This window comes from Ambystoma mexicanum, chromosome 9, assembly GCF_040938575.1.
Source record: "Ambystoma mexicanum isolate Mex_15411 chromosome 9, UKY_AmexF1_1, whole genome shotgun sequence".
Taxonomy (NCBI): domain Eukaryota; kingdom Metazoa; phylum Chordata; class Amphibia; order Caudata; family Ambystomatidae; genus Ambystoma; species Ambystoma mexicanum.
The window spans coordinates 1,536,956,692-1,536,982,529 of NC_090931.1; the positions used below are offsets into that span (position 1 = coordinate 1,536,956,692).

The window sequence follows — 25,838 nt, forward strand, 5'->3', positions numbered from 1 at the left end:
AAACAAGCCAGTGTACTGGCTGGTACAATATGTGGTGTTTCTAACTGTTTTCCTGCTCCCAATGATATTTTGCATGCGTTTGCTGAGTTCATGGTCACATACTCTTTGGTTCAAAGAGCCTTGCAGAGCCCACAAATTGATTTGTGGTTCCCTGAGGCCACTGGGGCATTGACAAATCTGAAAAGGATCACACCTGTGAGTTAACCCTTGACATTAACATCTTTTAATTCTGAACTCCACTCTAGGGAAGGAAACTATGTTTTTAAAATTATATTATTTACATTGTTGAAATATAACATTTGTTCAGTTTGTAACATACAACGTTATTAACTTGATGATTTTCTTTTCTGAATTCTGGCCGTTCTTTGAGGAAAGATGAAGAGCCAGCTTCAGTTTTCATTGATGAGCTTGGAGAGGAAGCCACAGGGAGGAGCACAAACCCAGACGCTGGTGAGTTTCTAGTGCTGCCGGGGTCTTTCAGTGATGGGGATGGATGGAGAACATGTTTCAGCGTGTCGCAGATGGTCCTGTGTGACACAGTGCGGGTAATGGTTAGTTCATTATGTTGATTGTGGTGGTTAGTTAGGCCCCTTCTGTGCGTGTGATGGATGCCCCCAAGTTGGCACCTTGCTAGTCGTGGTCAGTTAGCGAGTTGATACGTTGTGGCTTGTGGTTAGTTTGTGATTTGACAGGTACTCGGGCCATGGTTAGTTACAGAGTTGACACTTTGCTGCTCAATTGTAGTAAGCTTACACTTTGTAGCTGGTGGTTAGTTAGTTAACCCTGCTGTTAGTAGTTACTGACTCAACACATTGCAGGTTGTGGTGAGTTAATGAGTGGACATTTCATGTTATGTGATTAGCTAGTGAGTTGATGCACTATTAGCATGCTGAGTTAGAGAGTTGATGTGTTGAGTGTGGCGAGTACGTGGTGAGTTAGGAAGTTGACACATTGAGCGTTGTGGTGAGTTAGTGAGGTTGCTGCGTTCATTGCTGATTGTGGCGAGTTAATACATTGTTGGTCACAGTCAGGGAGCAGATGTGTTGGATGTGGTGAGTTAGTAGGTTGATGTGCTATTATTTGTGGTGTGTGGAGTTTATGCATTTCAGGTTTTTGTGATGTAATGATTATATGCTTTTCAGATCACTGAGTGAATTGATGCGTTTAATGTCATGGTGAGTTAGTACGTTGATGCATTGGTGTTTGTGTAGAATTAGTGAGTTGCCATGAATGTCGTATTAATGCATTGTGGTTGTGGTGAGTTAATGAATTGAAGGCCATGGTGAGCTAATGAGTTAATGTGTCAAAGATCGTGGTGAGGTGATTCATGTTTTGGCATGGTGTGTTTATGAATGGATGTTTTGCAGGTCATAGTGAGTTGATGGAATTTTTGTCATGGTGAGTTAGCAAGATGATCCGTTGTTGATTTTGGCCATTTAGTTGTTTGATGCATTGTTGGTTGTGGTAAGTTAGTGTTGCTGCCTCTAATGTTACTGATGGTCCTAAATTGTTGGATTGTTTGAGTTTCGGCAGTGACTGATCGCTTCTTTTGTATTGCTGCTGGACATTGGAGGGACCCTTTCCTTTACAGTATCTGTATTTGTAAAGCTGCTTCATTGCTGGGTTACCACTTCCAATGATTGACCTGCCCAGAGTAATCAAATCTTTCTGTATCTGTGGGCCCAAATGGGACGCTGATAGACACATACAGAGCCGTTGATTATCTGTTTAACTGCATATATTGACCATGGGCTCATAGATGTGAACTGGACAATCCTATCTGTTTGTAACCTCTCACTTCTTGTCAGACCCTTTGGACATTTATAAAATAATCAAATTTCTCATTCTCTGCTTACTCTCATCAGACATGTCGAAGTGATTAAATCTCAGTAGGTCCATGACATCTCCATATACAACCCTTAGAAAGGAATATTGATGGTGACCCCCATGGCCCAACAAACGTGTACTTTCTCCTACATAGAAGCCTCCCTATCGAATATCTATGTCTTTGTCATTCTATTTATTTCTTGTATTTTGTGACAGGATATGAAATAATTTCATTTAGCATAAAAGAGGATGAAGCGACTGATTGCAGTGACGATCAGGACATTGAGAGGCAACCAAGTCCTAGAAGGCTCACAGGTGAGTTGCAAGTATATAGTTAATGGGAATCCGGACTATGTGGTGTGCAATGCTACACTTTACATGGTTATTGAATGTGCATGCGTGTGCTTGGTGTTCTCTTTGCAGACCTACAAGTCACGCTTGTTTACTCATGTCAGTATGTACAGGCCGTTGGCCTCCCTTTCCCAAGTTTTCAGCACAGGACAAGGTGTTCATTTGAGCATAGCACACTCTGTCTTCTTCGGCATGAGTACACAGTTCTATTACAAGCATTAGGGCCTTCTATGCCCAAGTGTCAAGTTATCAAAAGTCTATTGATCCAGAGGACCTGCTGTATCAAACGAAAAAGTTCCTTTCCAAGTATTCAAGTAGGGCGATTACTCTCCCTCTAGACCACTTTGCTCTTCTGGCACAAACTCTTTGTGTGTCAAGCGTTTTACTAAACAGAGGGCAAGAGTCGCTCACTTTCCTCTGGGGGATCCCTCCTTTGGAATAGCCTTGCCCTCCCCCTGCTCCTTGAGCAGGATTTTCTCAAATTCTGGAAGCTCCTCAAGGCTTTCCTCTTTTCCTCCTCCTTCCCTCCTTCTCTCCTCTGTTAATCCCACAGTTGCTGAATCAGTGTCCTTGGCCCTTATGCATCTTTGGGGCCTTGACATCCAACACCAATTCTTACCAGCTCCTATCTTTCCACAGCACTTTCCATCTGCACACCCTCCGCTCTGGAGACTCGCACGTACACCTCCTGTGGCCCAGGCCGTGTAACACTCTACATTCCTAGCACTTCATCCGTGGCTCACCCACGGGCTCGGACTCCCCAGCACTTACCCCATCTTCCTTTCCGCACTTGCACGTTCTGAATACTCACAAGGCTCCCGCGTCCTCCTCTTTGCTTAAATATTGTATTTTAATGTAACATATTTCCCACTCTCCCTGCCTGCCCTGTGGGCTCTTTGAAATAGTATTTTCTTATTGTATAGCCGCCTAACAAGCAAACAATAAATATATTGACTCACGGATCCCCCTCAGTCGGGCTCAGATCCCTTTTTTCACAATTAATCTCCCTCAGCCGGGCTTGGACCAATTACAGTTCTGATTTGCTATCGAAGACTTTCGAATGTGCTCAGGCTTTGGATTGACCCGTTGCAGGACCACTTCTATTTCACAGTTTACAATTTTACACTCTGTTGGATACCTTACAGAGACCTTCGAAAGAGCACCCACGTGGCACCGGACCACTCTGTATATGGCATCTACTTTGGTATCAAACGTTCACTCACTCCTTGGATATTCAATTATATTTGCATCGCTCATCACATGCGCCTTAAACTCTGTTCTTTGCAGATTTCTTCATAAAATTTTGCCGCTTGCAACCTTGATTCTAGCACAGACCTGTCTGCTATCAGTCTCCCCGACTCACCGGCTGTTGATTTTACTGGAGCGGTTTTGTTGTCGGACCCAAAGGCAGTAGCACGACGGCAATCGCTCCTCCCCACCTCGGCCGTTGGTACACAATGCACCTTTCTTCAGCTTTAATTCCTGGTCTTGTGTTTCTTATCCTTGAGGGCTCGTGAAAGTAACAGTTTTCTTCCTCTGACAAGACCAAGGGCAATTCCCTCCTTGCAACCCTTTCTGATCTCGCCATCTTTCTCCTCGTATTAAACTGCCATCTAGGAAATGCGGCTTCCTCAAGTGTTTTGCCTCACTCATGAGTGTGTGTTTGTGCTCCGCTTTTTATCCGTGTGGGGAAGTCTGATGCAAGTCAGGTTTGTATAATTATCAGTAATTGCCTGACTCTGCCTGACCATTGTGTTGGGACATGTCAGGTATACAGGTCTGGTGTTAGTCCGTTGTCACTCACGGTGAACTGTCCGTGAGAACTTGTTTATGTCGGGAAGGGCGGTGGGGCTGAGTTCAAGTATCCTACCTGGTAGGATGGGGAAAAGGTGTTAAAAGGAAGGGGATACCGCGTGTCACCTTCCGTAGTCCCACTTCCACTCCCCGAGGACCCCTCATCCAGGTGATCCTCTCGCACTGGTCCACCCCAGGATCTGGATCCAAAAGCGATGGCTGTGTCCTGGCCACCTGGATGACAGATCCGCGGGGACTAGTGGGTGAGAAACCTTCAGGTTTCTCACAATAGTCACTTGGGCCACACCAGTCAAGAAGACGGGGGTACTTTGCAGCCAGGGGGACCCCCCCCCCTCTGTGATATTACCATTGCAAGCTTTAAATATTGGATCTCCCACACTTTGTCTACCGAGTCCTCCCAGAGAGACCAAGAGCACGGGTGTCACCTACAGATTGACGTGGGAGAATCCATACCCAAGATGGAAAGCTCGTATAGACACACTCAGCTCGGGAGAGACAGAACATATTAACTAAGGGGGAACAAGGTAAAGAGACAGGGGAAGGTCAAGCTGGAGGAGGAGCAGGAATGTGAACTGGAGGGAACGCTAAGCTGGTGACGGTGGAGGAACAGGAGGATCACACGATTCCGGTACCTTGGGGGATAGCCCAGGTCAAGGTACAAGGCCTGCAGAGTGCATGAGGACAGCAGCTGACAGGGACCCGTTTAAGGGAACCAGGAACGTTGCTAAAGCATGTCAGGGGCGCTGTATAACTCCCACTAGTAATATCCAAAAGACAGGGTGGGCTTCAGAATAAAATGGCAGTGAGCAGGCCTTCAGCAAGACCCCAAGACCCTAGAGCTAGTACTAAGGTGGGGTGGTGGGTTATTCTATCCAGACCAACCCAGGTGGTTGGATGCCTGCCAGTTCTGTTCCAGGCAGAACCACTAAAGGGAAGATGTAGGGCGTGATGTGGAACTATGCATCTGTCCATTCCAGACCCTGAGGACTTGAGGGGACTATTGGAGGCCGTATACTGTCCCAGGACGTGATGCGACTGAGACACAGATGCCAAACTGACTGGGATCTCAGAGGACCTGACGCCCCTCTCCATTCCTGTAAACAGAAGAAGTGCCCAGGGACACTTTATTTCCCAGAGTTGTGGATACTGTCATTGGGTGATCGTCCTGGCAACTTTGCCTTCTAGACTAGGGTCTCGACTTGAGGACTCTGGACAATAGGTCCATCTAGAGTAGGAATGCACAATACTGTTTCCCACATCCTAGCACCCGATTGTAGAAATCATCAGTTTTTCAGCTTGTTGGGGGATGAGGGGGAGGGTGCCACTCAGTCCCAGTGGAGCTCTCCCAGCCACTCCTAATCATTTTTGTTGTTTGTGAATAACCTGAGAAAGGAGACTGTGGGCTGAAGCGAGCCAGTTAAACCATGCAAATTACTAACCAGTTTCCCAGAGGGCTTTTTATTTTCTTATTCCTAGAAGAGTGCAACCTGTTAACAACTCAAAATTCCAGTCTCTGGGTGTCTACTACTCTAGCTTCCTGATCTACTACACGGTCTAACGGGTAAAGCACCCAACATGTTCCTTTGCCATAAATGCAGTCTCAAGGCTGTTTCCACCATCTGCCTCTTGGCTCAAATAGTTCACAGGGATAAAGCCCCTGTCTGCCTCTTTGCCCAAATCACTCATGGGGATATATCCCCCTGACACTTCTTAGCTCAAATCAGTCCAAGGGTTATAGAGCCCGTTTGTCTCTTGGCTCAAATCAATCACATGCATACAGTGCTCAGCTACTTGTTGGTACAAATCACAGTCACTGGCATAACGTTCCCAGCCGCTTCTTGGCTCAAATCAGTCACAGGCTTATAGCGCCTAGCCACTTGTTGGTACAAATCCCAGTAACACGCATACAGCGCACAGGCACTTCTTGGCACACATCACTGTCAAAGAGATATTGCATCTATCCTCTACTTAATCAACCTGGATTATGCCTAGCTCATTCCTTCTTAAACCTTCATGGAAATGGTGCCCCTCTCATCTGGTAAGGAGTCCAAGGTTCTCTTTAGGATGCGTTGACTGTTCAGCCCCTTCAGACTCCTAAGCAGGTTCCAGTCCAGCTGAAGGACGAGGCATCCAAGCATCAATCCTCTGCCCTTTCAGTGCTCTCAGCCCCTCCAAGGTGGCCAGGACTCACAACTGCCTTAAACTGTGCGCTATGTTTCCTGGCTCACCTGGCATCTGTTCACTGTGAGGTATGCTTCCTTGCTCACCTGGCATCTAGTGATGTTCACTGTGTGGTATGCATCCTGGCTCACTTGGTATCTGATGCTGTTCACTGTGAGGTTTGCTTCCTGGCTCTCCAGGTATCTGGTGGTGTTCACTGTGTGGTATGCACTCTGGCTCACATGGTATCTGGTAGTGTTCACTGTGAGGTTGTAACGCTCACCTGATTCCCACGGAGGCCCGGGTCTTGGCAGGAAGGTGTCTGTGACTCGAAAAGTGATGTGCAGGACTCGATTGGCTTCTGGGGTCGAACCTCTTCGCACTGTGTGTCGGACTCGAAGAGTGAGGTTTCTGCAGGTGAAAGAATATGGGAGTTAATGATCTGGATTGTGGAGTGTCTCTCTCTCTCTCTTCCCAGCTTTTCCGTAGAGCCCCAAGGTCAACTTGCTCACCTTAAATAGGTGAATGCTGGACTCTCCATCTGCGTCTGATGCAGGGTGCCGTTGCCAGTTCCTTCACTGGTGAAACGTAGGCCTCTTGAATTCAGAGGATGATTACCATCGTTATTTGCACGAGCGGTGAGTTTCTGGACACCTTTTAGTCTTTATAGTCTTTTGGTGCGTGGCACTTTAATATCAAATAAGACTCGTATAATACTTTTCCCCTTTTGTATTGCAGGACTCTCGAGATGGAAGATGGAGTGAAGCGCCTGGAGCTTCGTAAGTAAGGCAAGCGCTCTAATGGTCTTTTTCCTTGCAGCCTTGTTAGTGCTGAAGAGACGCCGGAGTATCCGCGGGCGTTCTATTGCGACAAGCGCAGAGGGCGCGTAAGTAAATACCTGTCTTTGTCTCCTCTTTTTGTCTTTCAGATGCTATACAGCAGCGCCGGAGTTCGCGGAATGGCAGTAAGTAAGTACAATGCTTTTGTTTTCACAGGCGGCGATGCAGAATGAAGGATTCCGGAATTCACAGCGTGCCGGTAAGTATGGCAATGCTTTTGTCTTTGCAGGTGGAGATGCGGCGTTATGAAACGGCCGCAGCCGATGGATCAGGTGAGTAAGCAATGCGTGTAAAGTTCGCCTTGCTAACCTGTTGTTTCTTGTCTTTGCAGGTGCTGATGTTGTCTGGATGCAGAAATGGTAAGTAGGATTCTTGCAGGTTCAGGATCGGAAGAAGAAAGGCCGGAGCAGACTCGGTGAGCGTTCTGCTGCAGATGCAGAATAACGCGAAGCACGCTTCATCTATCGGGTGTGGTTTAAATAGCCTTGGAGTGATGAGGCGTCTTCTTCCACGGCCCCGCCTAGGTAAGAAAAGAGTTCAAGTTTCCAGAAGAGTTCCAGTGCTGTATCCAGGGAGTAGAGCTGGCCCACCCAGGTAAGAAAGTAGTTCCTGTTCACAGATGGCTTCTAAGTGGCTGGTAAGTAAGCAGCATGGTCTGCTGCAGGTAAGTCCACCCAAGCATCTTCACACCTATTATGAGCCCGGCGCTTCCAGTGCCGGGACCGATGGTTTAGATGAGCCTGGTGCCACCGGCGCCAGGACAAGGTCCAAAAGGTCCCAGTGGGGACTGGCTGGTACTTAGGAATTAGGGTTAGGGGCCTGCTTCCAAGGACGTTGGGCTGGTCCTGGCTCCTTGGAAGCAGTGATCATGACAGTACCCCCCCTCAAGGCCCCTCCTAAGCGTGTCTTCTCCGGGGGTTTTGGCTTGTCGGGGTGATTCAAATGGAATTTCTTGACCAGACGAGGTGCGTGGACATATTCTGAAGGTTCCCAAGACCTTTCCTGGGGGCCGTAACCTTTCCAATCAACCAGGTAATATAACTTAGATTTGGAGATTTTGGAGTCTAGGATGTTCTTTACTTCGAATTCAAGTTCTCCATCTACTAAAACCGGTTCTGGGAGTTCAGTCAAGCGGGTTTCTGGTTGTACTGGTTTTAATAAGGAGACATGGAATAATGGATGTATTTTCATATGCGTAGGTAATTTCAATTTGACAGCCACCGGATTAATTATGGCAGATATGAGATAGGGTCCAAGTTATCTCGGGATGAAGGTACGGGGTCCCTTTAGAGGCAGGTGCTTAGTGGATAGCCAGACCTGATCTCCTACAGCGTAGTGAGGAGCCTCTTTACGATGTCGATCTGCTCCTCTTTTGAATTGAGCTTTAGCTCTTTGCAGATGGGCAGAGGCTTCCTTAAAAGCACGGGTGATCTCCGAGTGCAAGTGGTCCACAGCAGGTGCTTCGAATTCTTGGGGAGGATCCAGGTTAGAGGTTCTAGGATGGTGTCCGTATAATAGGAAGAAGGGAGTCTTCCCTGTTCCAGAATGAATTGAATTATTGTAAGCGTATTCAGCGATCCAAAGAATATCCTTCCAGGGGTTTTCAGTTTGTTGGAGCATGCAACGTAGATATTGCTCTAGAGTCTGATTTGTCCTCTCGGTTTGTCCGTCAGTTTGGGGGTGGTGACTAGTTGAAAGTCTTACATCAATTTGGGCTAGACGACAGCAACTGCGCCAGAAGTGGGAGATGAATTGACTTCCCCTATCGGAGACTAAAACCGAGGGAAAACCGTGTAGCCGAACAATATTTTCTAAGAATTATTGGGCCAATACTGAGGCTGAAGGTTGACCCTTCAGGGGAATGAAGTGAGCCATCTTGGAGAATAGGTCCACGACTACTAAAATGGTAGTATACCCCGAGCATGGAGGTAAGTCCGTGCTGAAATCCATGGACAGGGTATGCCATGGACAGGGAGGGATGTCTAGTGGCTGTAAAAGGCCGGCTGGTTTCTCCCTCTGACTTTTATTCTGGGCACACACACCGCAGGAGATTACAAAGTCTCTAATATCCTTCTTCCATGACGGCCACCAGAAATGTCTTTTAATCTTTTCCATGGTTTTAGTAATGCCAGGGTGACCCTCCATTAGAGAATCGTGATAACGGGAGATTACTTGTTTTTGTATTTTCTCACAGGGTAAGTGCAATCGTCCTCGGAAATATGGTAGGTCTTGATCCACTGAGAATTCTTTCCCCTTTAATTGCCAATCTTGTAAATCGCCCGGAGTTAGGAGTGATTTAACCGTGGTCTTGATATCTTCAAAAGATTGAGCGCTGACCAAACCCAAAATCCTTTGTTCTGGGATTATGGGTATTGGTTCTGGATTGGTCAAATGTTCATCTACTCCCATCCGGGAGAGGGCATCTGCTTTTCCGTTCTTACTGCCTGGTCGATAAGTAATTATAAAGTCAAATTCTGCTAGAAACAGAGCCCAGCGAAGCTGTCTGGAAGACTGAGCTTTGGCTGTCTTTAGATATTGTAAATTGCGGTGATCAGTCATTACGGTGACGGTGTGTCTGGCTCCTAGAAGATAATGCCGCCAGGCTTTAAAGGCCGATCTGATGGCCAAAAGTTCCTTGTCTGTAATTGAATAGTTGATCTCGGGAGGCGAAAACTTGCGGGACCAAAAGGCAACAGGATGTAGTTGGTGTGTGACCGGATCTCTTTGTGATAGAACTGCCCCCATAGCAAGACTAGAAGCATCCGTTTCCACGATGTAGGGGAGTTCTGGGCGAGGATGTTTTAGAACAGGCGCAGAAATGAATTTAGCTTTTAAGTTCTGAAAGGCTTGTTCTGCTTCAGAAGACCACGCAAAACGTTTGTTCTTTTTCAACAGAGCGGTGATGGGCTGGACTATCCGAGAAAATTCAGGAATGAATCTGCGGTAAAAGTTAGTGAAGCCTAACATGCTTTGAACTCCTTTTATAGAGGTTGGTGACGGCCATTTGATGATTGCATCAACTTTCTTTGAATCCATATGGACTCCGTTAGGTGACAATATGAATCCCAGGAACTCGACTTCCGTTACGTTGAAAACGCATTTCTCAAGCTTAGCAAAAAGATTATGTTGACGCAATCTCTCGAACCTTTTTAACGTGTCTCTGATGTTCCTCTTCAGATGATGAATAGACGAGGATGTCATCAATGTAGACAACAACACACACGTCTATGAGTTCTCTAAGGACATCGTTCATAAAATATTGAAAAGCAGCAGGAGCATTACACAGTCCAAAGGGCATCACTTGATATTCGAATAGCCCATACTTGGTGCGGAAGGCCGTTTTCCATTCATCGCCCTCTTTTATCCGTACCAAGTGGTAGGCTCCTCTGAGGTCCAACTTTGTGTATATACATGCGTCTTTGACTTGGTCCAGGAGTTCAGGGATCAAAGGTAACGGGTATCTGTTTTTAACGGTGATCTGATTCAGGGCGCGGTAATCTATGCAAGTCCTAAGGTCTCCTTCCTTTTTCGGGACGAAGAATAAAGCCGATGAAGCTGGAGATTTTGAAGGACGGATAAACCCGTTAGCTAGGTATTGGTCCAGATATTGTCTGAGATGAAGATTCTCTGGCTCGGTGAGAGCATAAATTCTGCTGCAAGGAGGAGTTGTTCCGGGTATCAGATCTATTTGACAGTCGTAAGACCTATGAGGAGGCAGGGTGTTAGCTTGATCCTTCCGGAAGACGTCTTGGAATTCCTGGTATTCGGAAGGTAATTTGGGAACCTCCTCAGAAGAAATTGCCGCCAGTGAAACATCAGGCCGAGGATAACAAGTGGTAAAACACTCTGGAAACTGAACTGTCTTTGCTCACCAATCGATCTGAGGATTGTGCTTCTCCAACCAAGGGATTCCCAGAATGATCTGGAACTGAGGGGCCTTGATTACATCGAACACGATTCTCTCCCGGTGTCCATCTTGACTCACTAGCGTCACTTCTTGGGTGGCGTGCGTTACTGGTCCGGAGGCTATCTCCATGCCATCCACAGTAGTGATGACGTCTTTTACTGCCTTAGGGACAAGGGGTAGATTCATCCTTGATACCATTTCACGGTCCACATAATTACCGATTGCTCCGCTGTCGATATAAGCTTCAATTGCATGCAAACGATCCGGACGTTCGGGACTAATGAGGACCATGGGTATCACGAAATGCAAGGTCACGGGACAGATCTTAACGCTCGGCAAGAGGAGCTCTACTCTTGTCGGGCGAGGTCGTTTCCCTGTTCAGAATTTGTGGTACAGGTATCCGCGGCTCCTACAGCCTTCTTAGCTGGTTTCACTGGACAGTCCTGAAGAAAGTGTCCTGAGTTTCCGCAATAGAGGCATAGTTGCAGCTGCCTTCTTCTTTCCCGCTCTTTCTGGGTTAAAGGTCCTGTCATGCCCCCTATTTGCATGGGTTCCACAGTGTCAGTTCCCTTAGTAGAGGTCTGTGGTTTAGAAAACACTCGGGTATCAAATCTGGAACGATCTGCCTTTCTGTTCTGTAGTCTGTGGTCAAATTGGACAACTAAGTCAATATAGTCAGAACATTCTTGTGGAGGATTCACAACTTGCGCTAACACATCCTTGAGCTCTCCACGCAGGCCTCTATAGAAAAGCGTTATTCTCTTATCCTCGGGCCATTGTGTTTCCACTATGAGTCTATTGAAGGAGGCTATATAAGTCAAAAGGTCTTGATTACCCTGTCGTAATGAAAGAAGTTCATTGTCCAAGGCCTGCCCTTGTGCATGTCTTGCAAACAGTTTCTCCATGCTGGACTGGAAGGCCTGAAAATCGTGTAAAACCGGATCATCCTGGGTGACTAAAGGGATCGACCAATCTGCGGCGCTGCCACTGAGATAAGAAAGCACGAAAGCCACCTTGGTCTGGTCTGTTGGGAATGCAGCTGGTCGACATAAGAAGTGTAGGCGGCACTGGTTGATGAACACTGCGAATTTCCTTGGATCACCAGAAAAGCGTTCGGGCGGAGCCAAGGGGACATTACCGGGCAGATTGATTTGCACTGGATTTGAAGATGATGCAGAAGGATAACTTCCTCCTGGGACGGGCAAAGGTGTCTGTCCTGCCTGCGTTTGTAGCAACTGCCTAGCAAGGTCCTCTGTTCGCTCCTTGGAAATTATTGGTTCTCTTCTCAGAGAGTTCGTTTCCTGACGAGCTGCATGTACTTCTGCTCTTAATTCCCCGAGCAACTGGGCTAATTGATCGGTGTCTGAGGTTTCCATTGCGCCTGGGTAGGAGTTTTGTGGTGGGCTTCGCGTTCTGTAACGCTCACCTGATTCCCACGGAGGCGCGGGTCTTGGCAGGAAGGTGTCTGTGACTCGAAAAGTGATGTGCAGGACTCGATTGGCTTCTGGGGTCGAACCTCTTCGCACTGTGTGTCGGACTCGAAGAGTGAGGTTTCTGCAGGTGAAAGAATATGGGAGTTAATGATCTGGATTGTGGAGTGTCCCTCTCTCTCTCTCTCTCCCTCTCTCTTCCCAGCTTTTCCGTAGAGCCCCCAGGTCAACTTGCTCACCTTAAATAGGTGAATGCTGGACTCTCCATCTGCGTCTGATGCAGGGTGCCGTTGCCAGTTCCTTCACTGGTGAAACGTAGGCCTCTTGAATTCAGAGGATGATTACCGTCGTTATTTGCACGAGCGGTGAGTTTCTGGACACCTTTTAGTCTTTATAGTCTTTTGGTGCGTGGCACTTTAATATCAAATAAGACTTGTATAATACTTTTCCCATTTTGTCTTGCAGGACTCTCGAGATGGAAGATGGAGTGAAGCGCCTGGAACTTTGTAAGTAAGGCAAGCGCTCTAATGTTCTTTTTCCTTGCAGCCTTGTTCGTGCTGAAGAGACGCCGGAGTATCCGCAGGCGTTCTATTGCGACGAGCGCGGAGGGCGCGTAAGTAAATACCTGCCTTTGTCTCCTCTTTTTGTCTTTCAGATGCTAGACAGCAGCGCCGGAGTTCGCGGAATGCCAGTAAGTAAGTACAATGCTTTTGTTTTCACAGGCGGCGATGCAGAATGAAGGATTCCGGAATTCACAGCATGCCTGTAAGTATGGCAATGCTTTTGTCTTTGCAGGTGGAGATGCGGCGTGATGAAACGGCCGCAGCCGATGGATCAGGTGAGTAAGCACTGCGTGTAAAGTTCGCCTTGCTAACCTGTTGTTTCTTGTCTTTGCAGGTGCTGATGTTGTCTGGATGCAGAAATGATAAGTAGGATTCTTGCAGGTTCAGGATCGGAAGAAGAAAGGCCGGAGCAGACTCGGTGAGCGTTCTGCTGCAGATGCAGAATAACGCGAAGCACGCTTCATCTATCGGGTGTGGTTTAAATAGCCTTGGAGTGATGAGGCGTCTTCTTCCACGGCCCCGCCTAGGTAAGAAAAGAGTTCCAGTTTCCAGAAGAGTTCCAGTGCTGTATCCAGGGAGTAGAGCTGCCCCACCCAGGTAAGAAATTAGTTCCTGTTCACAGATGGCTTCTAAGTGGCTGGTAAGTAAGCAGCATGGTCTGCTGCAGGTAAGTCCACCCAAGCATCTTCACACCTATTATGAGCCCGGCGCTTCCAGTGCCGGGACCGATGGTTTAGATGAGCCTGGTGCCACCGGCGCCAGGACAAGGTCCAAAAGGTCCCAGTGGGGACTGGCTGGTACCTAGGATTAGGGTTAGGGGCCTGCTTCCAAGGACGTTGGGCTGGTCCTGGCTCCTTGGAAGCAGTGATCATGACAGAGGTTTGCTTCCTGGCTCTCCAGGTATCTAGTGGTGTTCACTATGCAGTATGCTTCCTGGCTCACCTCTGGTGGTGTTTACTGTGCGGTATGGTTCCTGGCTCACCTATTATCTGGTGGTGTTCACTGTGCATGAGAGAGGAGTAAGGGTTCGGCTAAGCACACTCAGAGCACTCCTAATAATGCAGGTTAGGCGAATGTATAGAAATACAGTTATTTATTTAGGCTTTACTCAACTGTTGGCAATTAGTAACGACCAGTATGTATTAACCTTATACTATGCTACTATTTACACATTCACTTTTTGGGGTCCTCTGATTACAGAGCACCAGCACTTTACTTGTGAACATAGTTAGATCAGTAATCGAACATTGAAATGTAGCAAAGCAAGTGAGGAAAAGACAAGATAACTAATAAAGGAATTTGGAGAAGTAATTTGTAATGAAGAAAGGGGTTAAAACCCCATACACAACATCCAATGTATCTAGGATGCCAGCTGGAGTCACCCCCTACGTCCACCAATGGTAAGGATCTGCACCTTTTAAACAGACTGGTGCTGCCTAATCAGGCACAGCCTCTGGCCCCCATGTCTGCCAGCAACAGACACAATTATGCCAGGAAGTGGAATAACGCTAGGCAGTTCCAGCCCCCACATCCAACCACGGCTACAAACGCATACCGCTGCTGTGCCAGGAAAAGAAGAAGACCAAAATACAAGATTTCCGAAGGACAGGCGAAAAGCCTATGGCACCACCATTTTAAAGTAACTGGCACTCTAAATGGCTTTAAGAGGTCAAATGCAAAAGCGCATACAAGATTAGGAAGAAACACAGAAGAAAAAGGTAGATTCCCCAAGAGGTTGGTGTGCTACATCCCTGACACCAAGCATATTTAGCTCACAGGTGGTCCAGCTTTGAGGTATTCTGAACCACCCTGCTGTCATTATGTTGAAACAAAGCACTATAAGGTCCCAGCTGTTTATTCCTGCATGAGTGGGAGCTAGCCCATCAGACCCCCCAGATTTGCCCGCCAAACAGTTAGTTGAACAACTGCTGTGTAGGCTAGCCCAAGGGGAAAGGGGAAGTGGATCCAATAACAAACTCAGGACTCTCTCAATCGCTCTTGCCTGCTTCTGATCTTTCTGAAGAGCTATGGATCATCTGACCTACAAGTGAAAACAAGGTATCAGTAATGATCTTCCTCGCCAACCCCAAAAAAGACTATTTTCTGATATCAAATCCACCCTTAATGCCCAGTACCCGTTGGCCTTTGCCTGATAGCTGAAAGACTTCCCCAGAAATGTTTAGCTGAGGGATCAATTTCGTTTTTCAATTCACAGTTCATTAACTATGCTTTTTTTCTCAAAACTCACTTGTCAAAAGTATTTTCTTTTCGTATTCCTTAGTACTGAACAATGAATTGTCTCAAGGTTCATATCTCTCCAGAAAACAAATGCGACTGCTGCGAAAACATGCCATCTTAAGGAAAATGCTGAAAGAACTCTCTGCTGCAGCTGCAACTCTGACGACAAACTCTCGCGCCTTGCCACCGCAACAAAAAATAGTGAACGCTAACACTGATGCTTTCTCCTCATGACCCGACTACCTGGAATGACACGCACTGTTGAAGGACTTCCTGAAATGACGTGTGCCATTGATGGTGCATCTAGGTCCTTTCCTCTAATGGCCTCACAACAATTTCTCTCGCTGCAGCGCTCACCAACGTTAGACACGCACGCGTAAAAAGTTACTAAATGTTATCTTCATGCACAGTTGCACAGTTAATACATTGAACTCGCGATTGCCCACTGAAAGGCTGTTTAAAACATTTAAATATCTCAGCTTTCCTTTTCTTCATTTGTTTCTTCAGTTACTAGGACTATTAACTACTGTCAACCTGCCAAATAAAAGTATGTGGCAACTATATATACAGCTAGTTCTTTGACTAGAATACATTTTCTACTTTTTCAGTCCTTGAATTTTAAAACAATTGTTTCCACACTTATCTGAACTTTTTCTATAGGTGATCTTGGTTGTCTGTTGTCTGCACTTAGTCCTGTAGTCTTCATTGGTATAATTTCTTGATTTTCTTCAGGAGCTCATATAGTTGTGACCCACTCTGGACTCAAGTTAAATGAATGGCAGTTTGGAATTCTGAACAAGTTTCCAAACTACCTCACAGAGAATATCCAGCCAATCAGTGCTGACAACCAGGACAGCAATCTTTGCTGTCTTGTCATCAATCTTGATGGCGACTAGGGCTACAGGAGATTATTTGGGAGGCATACCAATTCAGCAATAATTGGAGCCCCGAGCACTTTAATGATCCCATCCTGCCAAGTCTCTCAAATAGCCCCGCCACACTTATAGGGCTGGGCTTGATCTTTCATTGAATGGATTGTGTCCACCCATGTATTCCTCATTTTAGATATATTTGTATCAACAGCATTGCTGCTTCAGAAAAACAATGTCCCCACCAGGGGGCTCTGTGCTAGAGGTCGCAGCATCGATGTCACTCGAGGGCTGCCGTCGAGCATCAACGTCATCCGCAGTATAAAGGGCTTCAGCCGCGCCCTTTGTTTTTCCGACAGCTTTCGACAGCGCTCCAGTCTTTCGAGGATGTCTTCCTCATCTAATCCTTCTTCCCCCAAAATTGGCTTTAAAAAGTGCCAGAAATGCAGGAAGAAAATGTTGATTACTGACCCCCATCGAGTTTGCCTCTGGTGCTTGGTTCTGGATCATCGAGTTGACGAATGCGGTACCTGTCAAGCTATGACCAACAAAGCTCTCAAGGACAGAAGAGGTAAATTGGCAGTGGGGGAGAAATCCTCGAAGTCCTCTTCGAGGAAATAGAAAGACTGTGTGGAGTCTAGTGGAAAATCCTAGGTGGAAGAGTCGGTCTAGAAAATCTTCGTCTTCTTCGAAGAAGAGGTGTCAGCTGTCACCCTCTTCTTCTATATCTATCACCTGTCCATCAAAACATGATTCCCCTAGGAAATGGGAGACCTTCAGAGTCTCGATGATGCAAATCTTTGAGAACGCGGCCCAGACCCCCTCAAAGAGATCGCGTGAAGACCATGCCGGCTCATTCTAAGAGTGACAGAGGGAAGTCGGAGACTAAACGCTTTAAATCTGGTGAAAAATCGCTGGATGTGTTGTCGAGAGAAACCTCTCCGACACCTCATAAGAAGAGCAAAACAAACCTACCGGTGCATAAACCCGAGTCAACACCACACAAAATGGCATCAGGTGCCAAATTCCATCAAAGTCAGTGTCGAAGGTCTCCTCGAAGAAAAATGTTTCACCCTGTGCCTAGACAAGACTTTTCCAAGTCTACGGGCCTCATTACGACGCTGGCGTTATGGGTTTAATGGCGCCGGTAAAGGTGCTGGCACCGTTAAACCCATACCGCCTCATTACGAGGTTCCCTCGCGGGACCCGCTCTGGACGTCTGGTCAGACCAGACGTCCTTTGCGGGTCCCGCGAGGGGACCAGCATGCTAACAACGGGCCCGTCATTAACAGGCCCGTTGTTAGCATGCTCCCCATTCCCATTGTGCCCTATGGGGGCTCAAATGGCAATGGGGATGGTACGGGTCAGGGTTCCCTGAATGGGCAAATACCGGGCCCTCCAAAGTCAGAATGACCCGGTTATTCCCCATTCAGGGACCACGTACCCGGACCCGAGTTTGGAGGCACTTTTTGGAGGACTTATATTTACGAAGAACAATCCTCTGAAGAGGAAGTTTCCCCTTCTGGGCTAAAATATGGTGCACTTGGATGTTCCTGATGAACTAATTGATCCTCACTCCAAGATGGCTGACCTTTATGAATGTCTGCAAACAGCTAGTGGTCTGGACACGTCTCCTGAATCGGAATTTGATAAACCCGACCCTGCTGACTATGCAGACTCAAGATATAGGAACCTTATGAATAGGGTGGTAGAATTCATGGGGTTGAATAGAAATTCCCCTGTTCACGAGCAGGATGACATGACGGACATTCTCAGTGAAGGTCCTCCAAAAGGATCCTGTCCTTCCTTTTCACACAGCATTTCAAAAGAAAGTTATAGCCGCATGGGAAACCCCAGATTATGCACCAGCGGTGAACAAAAGCTTTGCAAGGAAGTACAGGCCCTCTTCTTCTGATCCAGAATACTTAACTAAACATCCTACACCTGAGAACTTAGTAGTCCAGGCAGCCACATCCACTAGACAATCGGCATACCCTTCTATTCCCCCAGATAGGGACGATAAGAGAATTGATTCCTGGTCTCGCAAGATTTTCTCTTCCGTCAGCATGGCCTTAAAGTCGATGAATGTGACTTGCACCTTTGCAAGATTCACATACACCCTGTGGGATTGTATTAGTGAAGCGGCTGAGCACATTCCTGAGGTCAAAGAGCAAGGTTTCCTTACGATAGTGAAAGATGGAAAGGAGTCTATGGGGGAATGCCTCCAATCAGGACTGGACACTGCTGACAACATAAGCAGGTCCATGGCATCTAGCACAGTGCTACGCAGGTTTGCGTGGCTGAGACAGTCTGGCTTCGCACCGGACGTGCAGGCCAGACTACTCAATATGTCATTTGACGACTTGAGGTTGTTCGGCAGCAAGGCAGATGAAAGTTTAGAAAAGCTGCCGGCCTCAAAGGCGCCGGCTAAGTCACTTAGTGGCTCCATACGACAACCTCAGCAACACTCCTACTCGGGCTCATCTTCCTAGAGGGGTCATCCTTTCCGATTCTACTCCTCATTTGGGAGAGGGAAAGGACAGGCTCATCAAAGAGGACAGCATAGAAAATGTCCTTGTGGTGTAATGAGAAAGAGTGCTAGATCAGCCCCATCAGCGGCAACTGTCCCCTCAGCCGCTGCTGCAGCCACCGCAAAGCCACTCTGAGGCCTTGATCCACAAAACCCTGGTGGGAGGCAGGATCTCTTGGCATCTCAACGAATGGCGGGGGATTACTTCAGATGCGTGGGCATGGAAACAGTAGCCCAGGGTTACTGCCTTCCTTTTCATCAAAGGCCTCGGGAACATCCACCGGGAGCCAACTCTACCAACATTCCAGATCGGCTCTTTGTGCAGGAGATTTTAACCCTGCTAGAGAAAGGTGCAGTAGAACATGCGCCTGTAGCAGAGAGGAACAAAGGTTGCTACTCATCTTACTTTCTCATCGCAGAGAAGGACGGAAGAGTGAGCCCCATCTTGGACTTAAGACACTTGTACAAGACCCTCAGGAAGGATACGTTCAAGATGGTTACCCCTTCTCAGATCCTTCCGGCTCTCCAACTCCAGACTGGTTGGTATCATTGGACCTTCAGGATGCTTACTTGCATGCGCCGATCTATCTCAAGCACAGGAAGTACCTGAGGTTTGCGGTTGGCGGTTCTCACTATCAGTTTCGAGTTCTGCCATTCGGGGTGACCTCCGCCCTGAGGGTATGGTGGCAGCGAGTCTCAGGAGAGGGGGATTCACGTCTACCCTTACCTGGACGATTGACTAATCAGGGCGAGTTCACCCGAACAGGCCCAGGAACATCTGGCCATGACCTGCCGCTTCTTACACAGACTGGGCTTCTCCCTCAATTACAAGAAGTCACAAATTATACCATTTCAAAAGCTCCAGTTCATCGGAGCAGTCTTGGATACTTCCTCCGGGAAAGCCTCCTCTCCCAAGGTGAGAGCTCTACACATTCTGCAGATGGGGACAAAGTTCCAAAATGGCCAGCATCTACCGGCCTTTGATTTTCTGAGGTTGCTCGGCCTCATGGCATCCTGCATTTTTCTGGTGCCAGAGGCCTGGTTGAAAATGAGATCCCTTCAATGGGCCCTCAGGATTCAATGGTCCCAATCTTCAGGGGATTTGTCAGATCTTCTGCTAGTTCCGGCCTGAGTGGCTCAAGATCTTCTATAGTGGGCTTGCAAGGACAATATCCTCAAGGGAGAATCTTTTTGGCAACCATGTCCGGAGATAACAGTAGTGACAGACGCCTCACTCACGGGTTGGGGAGCCCACGCCAAGGATCTGACAATCCGCGGTCATTGGTCTCCATCGAAGTCCAGACTACACATCAACCTGTTGGAGCTGAGGGCAATCAGACTAGCGCTGAAGGCCTTTCTTCCCTCTGTACGGGGAAAGAATGTCCTGATAATGACAGACAACACAGTGGCCATGTACTACCTCAACAAGAGAGAAGGTGGAGGGTCACTACCACTGTGCAGAGACGCAATGCAGCTCTGGTTCTGGGCAATTCAAGAAGGAATCTCTCTATCAGCAGTTCACCTGGCCGGAGAGAAGAACACTCCAGCAGACGCTCTGAACAGGCAGAGCACAGTCTCCCAAGAGTGGGAACTAGCTCATGAAGTCCTTCAAGAGATCTTCACCATTTGGGGAACCCCTCAAGTGGATCTGTTCGCGACTAGTGTCAACCGGAAGTGCGACCAGTACTGCTCAAGGGAATTTCCCCCAAGAGGAGCTGTAGGAACGCGTTCTCTTCTCTACACGTTTCCTCCAGTCCCCGTGATTCCTGTTGGGCAGAATCCTGTGCAGTTCCCTTGGGGACCACTGCAAAAAGATTAAGACTACAGGTGGTAGCAGTCTGTACCACCCAGATTTACCTTGTAGCTGTGGCAGAGCAGTCAGACTTCTCTCAAGATGAGTAGGGCAGTATACAGAGGATACACAAAAGGGCCAGAAACACAGTGGAGCAAACACTGACCAGAGCTTTGTATCAAAAGTATATAGTTATTTATTTAAAACACACTTTAGGAAATACACTAAGCACTATAGATCAAAGCAAGTTCAAACACAATCAGAAAAAGTATACACACCTCCCTTAATAATTATTAGACAAGTCTAGGTCAAAACACCACTATTTGTAAAACAGATGTGAGCGCTTAACTCAGATGGCACTCCAATAATTAAGTTAGAGGGAGAGAAAAAGACATGAAAATAAGTCATGAAAATAAAACAGGTCTCAACTCTTTTCTATGACCACAGCAAGCTAGTGAAGGCAGGGTCTACTGTAGAGCCAAAGTTCATAGGCCACGGCCACTTTAAATGGAGCAAGGCAAAATGTGCCCAAGATCACACAGTTTAAAAATGCATTCAAGTCTTTGCTAAAAATGTTCAAAAGAGGTTGGTTTGATGCGAAAGGTAAAGTTAGAAGGTCTGGGAGCCAACCCAGTTGGAAAGCCAAGGATTTAAGGGTCACCTTTAGCAATCCGTGGAAAGGGAGGCCAAGTGGAACTCAGTACCTTTAAAGTGAGGAAGCTCCAGCGGTGGCAGTTGTTCCTGGCAGCGGGTGCAGTTCGTGGTTTCGACCAGGGAAGGAGAAGATCTCGTCGAGGAGGAAACTTGGAGTCGTTGCACTGCCCAGGGATGAGACCAGCCGCGGAGTTGCTCGATGGGTCAAAAGGTGCTTTCCTTTCTTTCGTGGTCCCAGTGGACTGAAGCTTGACTATCCGGCCGCCGGGTGCTTGGCAGGATGTCCTGGAAGGCGAAGGTTGAACTGGTTGTTCCCACCAGCTCAGAGGGAGAAGACACTTACAGCAGAAGATCTTCTCTTGTCGTCGGGGAAGTGGTGAGGTTGTTGCAGTAGGGCTCCACCGGTGGTGTCGTCAATGCAGATGGCTCAGCTTCTCCCCTCTTTGGATTTCTCAGGTCCAGTGGCGACTTCTGAAGTTCCAGTCCCAAAAGCCCTGCTTTTATGCAGAAAACCCCCCATTCAAACAGCCTAGCTGTCGCTCATGCATGCTAAGTGGTGAGCCGGGCGGCTCACCACTGGGCCAATCAAGACAGAGTGCGACTTGGGTTGCTAAGGCAACGTAGTCCAGGGTGCCAAGTCCCCCACCCACACATCCTGTGAATCCCAGACAGAGTGGCACCAGTTGGAGGGCTTCTGTAGAGAAGCCCGCCAAAAAGTGGAACAAAGGGCCCGACCTTGGTTGGAGTTACAGAGACGAACACATACGCCATTTTGTAAAAGAGTTCTGGCGAAAAAGACCCAAACGGCGATTTTATATTAATTTAATAAACCAGCGCTATCTTTAAAATCCACCAAAAAAGTGGTGCGTTTAAAATGAATGGGAAAATCCCATAGGAAATATTCTGGTGGAATATTTCGCATGGTAACCACTGCCACCAGCCAGTAACTCGACCAGGGGGGACTGGACAGTGCCCCCTTGGAAACAGACCCAGGGACAATCTAATTAACCCCTTCCAGTACTTCCACAATATGATGGTTTGTACTGGTTCTGTTCACAATTTTGGACTAATAAAGCTAATGGTGACTTTACATGCCCTGGGAGACAGTAGTCAGTCCCAGGGTATGGAGTCTATGTTTGGGGGTCACTATGAAACCCCTGTGTTACTGCACTGAGGGTGATGTGTAACACATATACCAAAACAGATGATACCCTATGGAGTAAAAGACCCCATAGCCCATAAGCACATACCAAGTCAAAGACATACCTCAAATCAGGCCTAAGAGTGGGAGAAAAAGAGTCTCACTCTTAGCAGGAGGAAAAAACAAACCCCAAAAATCCAGCAAAGCTGCTGGGGGACTCACTAGGTTTGGGAAATCAGCCTTGTAGGAGAAATCTCCCTAACAATTCCCCATGTAATAAGGAGGTAGAGAAAGTTCAGGAGAACCATGATCCTGATTGCCCTGGACTGGGCCAGGAGGACGTGGTACCCAGACCTTCTGGGCATGTGCATCTGCCCTCCAATACGTCTTCCACAAAGAGAGGATCTCCTCTCGCAAGAGGAAGGTCAGGTTCTCCATCCAGAAGTGAAGTCACTCAGCCTTCACACTTAGTTTCTGAAAGGCTGATATATATAAGGATTGTGACCTCCTGGATGACGTAATGGAGATTTTGCTTTCGGCCAGAAGACCAGCAACAAAATCCTTGTACCGGTGTCGTTGGAACAAGTTCCTTAACTGGTGCAAGGACAAGAATGTGGATCCTTTCCTATGTAATACTCCTATGGTACTTTCTTTCCTTTTACATTTGGCTAATCTAGAGCTCCAGGTTGGCACAATAAAAGGGTACCTGGCAGCGCTGTCTATTTTTAAGCGCTCCTCAGAATAAGTGTCTTACTTCAAGATGGCATTGATTGTACAGTTCCTGAAGGGTCTCAGTAATGTGTACCCTGCGGTCCCATTTCAAGTAGCCGTTTGGGATTTGAATTTAGTTTTAAAGTTTCTACATGCATTCTTTTTGAGCCCATGCACTCTTGCCTGCTAAGGCTCCTTAAATTGAAGACAATCCTTCTAGTGGCGAGTACATCAGCCCGCAGGGTGAGTGAGTTACAGGCTCTCTCTTCTAAGCCTTCTCACATCATTTTTCATAAGGACAAGGTTATTCTTAAAGTCAAACCCTCTTTTTTGCCTAAGTCTGACTTTCACCATTCTCAAAAGATCACTTTGCCTTATTTTTATCCTCCTCCTCATGCAAGTAAGGAGGAAGAAAGGCTACACAGACTGGACCCCAAAAGGGCTCTCAGTTTTAATATTTCTAGATTGGCAAAATTTCAGCTAAGCGACCAACTTTTTGTTGGGTATACTGGACATAAATTGGGCCTAGCAGTAACAAAACCAACATTTTCCAGATGGATAATTTTGGCAATTACCGAATGCTACAGGTTAGGTGGAAAAGAACCTCCACATGGGCTAAGGGCTCACACCTGAACTAGGGGCATGGCAACTTCGACAGCTCTTCAGAGGGGTGTACCGGTGCAGGATATTTGTGCAGTGGCCACCTGGTCGTCGGTGCACATCTTCTTGAAACACTACTCTTTGGATTCCATCTCAGCACAAGGGAGTCTATTTGCTAAGGCCGTTCAACATACGTTCCATGAGTAGTATTATCTAGTACTCCCTCCTCCAAATGTATACTGCTTTGGGAGGCTATCTAAGATGAGGAATACGTGGGAGGACACCAACCATTCAAAGAACAAGTTACTTACCAACTGTAACGTTCTTTCGATTGAATGTTCCTCCCACGTATTCCTCATCGACCCTCCCTTCCTACCCTGCCGTACAGTTTACGTGTTTTACACTCCGTGTTTCTTGAGAGCTTACGGTCTAAGGGGTACGCCTCATCAACTCAGCAATTGAACATTGTATGAAAAAAAGAACTGAAGCCAACGGGCGCAGCTCGAGCCCTTTATACTGCGGATGACCCCGAAGCTCGACGGCAGCCCTCGAGGGACATTGACGCCGTGACCTCTAGCACAGCACCACCTGGGGTGGAAACATTTTTTTCCGAAGCAGCAAAGCTGAAGATACGAATATATCTAAAATGAGGAATACGTGGGAGGAATATCCAATCGAAAGAGCGTTAAAGTTGGTAACTTGTTCTTCTGCTAGACTCGTGTCTCTGCTTGGTCTCTGAGCCTTGAACTGACCTTTGTCCACCAGCTTATGAGCACCCTTCTGCCCAGATCTTCAACAACCTTGCTATCTCCTTCCACCACCTGCTACACTTTTTCCTCCTCTCCTCTCTCCGATCCTCTCCTTCCTCCTCTCGTTGTCTTTCCTTTTCCTCTTTCGTTCCCTCTGCTCGATTCATCCTTTCCCACACCTCTATCTCTCATTTAATCTTTGTCCTTCACCTCTCTTTGTCGCTCTCCCTTGCACCGTTCTGTCCTGTCCATCCTTAGTCTTCTGCCTTTCTTGGCTCTCTCAGGTCTTAACATAGAGCTTGGTCTCTTGTAGCTCGGTATGCCCCCAGGATGACCTCTGATGCGATTTGAATGTGTTGTTTTTAAATTCCAGAATGCCCAGCTACGACAGAGCTGTGACATTCTTGCAAGGTTGCAAGGCTAATCCTTGTAACTTTTAGGTGGGAGGATACCGTTGCGACCCCTGATAAGGTGGTCCAAAGTGGATAAAATTATTGGGCTGCTCCTGAACCGAGGCCACAAGAGGAACTGGAGTAAAACTGTTTCTGTTGTCGTGCACAGTATGTAGGGTTATCACAAGTATGGTATGGCTCCAACTGAACATTGCAGTGGGAACACTTAGGGTAGCATGATTTTTCAAATCTTGTGTCTGTCATACCCAAATCTGGATAAGGCATTTGCCTTGCCATTTCCACTCCTGGCTTGTAGATTACTCTGAAATGAAACTCTGAGAAAAATGGTGTCCCTTGTTATTGCTGGGCTGGTAAAGCCCTCACCAATCTCCAGAATTGGTGATTACGATGGTCAGCGTAGACAATCGCCATGTGTTGAGCTCACATCAGGTGATGACTCCATTTACTGAAGGCTTGTTTAATGGCTAGTAACTCCTATTCCATAACTGAGTAGTTTCTTTGTGTAGATGGGAGGTTTCTTTTACCAAAAGAAAAATAGGACATGATGAAAGCCACTGTTGAGCTTTCGTTTGTGAATGCCTGTGGGTGGCACAGTAATATAAGATGCCACGGATTAATAAAATGGCAAACTTAGTGTGATCCCCAGAGAACCTCTGTGGAGGTGCCAGCTGAGCATACACTGGGGTAATATGTGGCTGGGAAGTTGGCGGACAACACCTTTCGTCCACCAAGACCTATGTGTGTGGGATGGTCCTGGAACTCAGTTATTTGCATTCTGTCAGTAGCCTCCACTGTTTCTACCACATCTTGATGGTACAAAGCATTTTCATCACTCTTGCTGCTTGTAATTATTCCCTTAGTTCTCTTAAAACTGTAGCTATAGATCCAATATTTGCTGTTATGTTATGTTATGTTATGTTATTTGGCATTGTTAGGAAAGATTTCAAACTGTTTACTGCTGTTTAGACACCATTGACTGACTTTGCCAGAGAGGCACCGCCTTCAGCTGCACTCCTCTGGGCTTTCGCTCACTTTTTATGGGGAAACTGACATGCCCTTAAGACAGTCAGTACTGGGAGACTTTGTTTCCCTTAGTCATTTCCTCATGTTGCAGCTCTTGTGCAGCTCTTGTGCAACATGTAACAAGGGTGCAATGTATTTTACCATACAGCACGCTTGGGTCTATAGTCGATTTCCAAAGGCCCTAGATACTCTCGCTGGACTTTTTATGAACTGTGCAGATGGGTCA

The 25,838-nt window shown here is 47.1% G+C and overlaps 1 protein-coding gene across 2 annotated transcripts in view; it reads left to right on the forward strand.

The window, feature by feature from the left end:
* The window catches only part of LOC138489466 (zinc finger protein 436-like), a 235,340-nt gene that overhangs the window by 200,589 nt on the left and 8,913 nt on the right, over positions 1-25,838 (forward strand). For both annotated transcript variants that reach the window (XM_069617194.1, XM_069617193.1), the window contains 2 exons: positions 376-450; positions 2,044-2,142. In XM_069617194.1, coding sequence (XP_069473295.1) covers positions 376-450; positions 2,044-2,142 — 174 coding nt within the window. The remainder of the gene's footprint in view (positions 1-375; positions 451-2,043; positions 2,143-25,838) is intronic.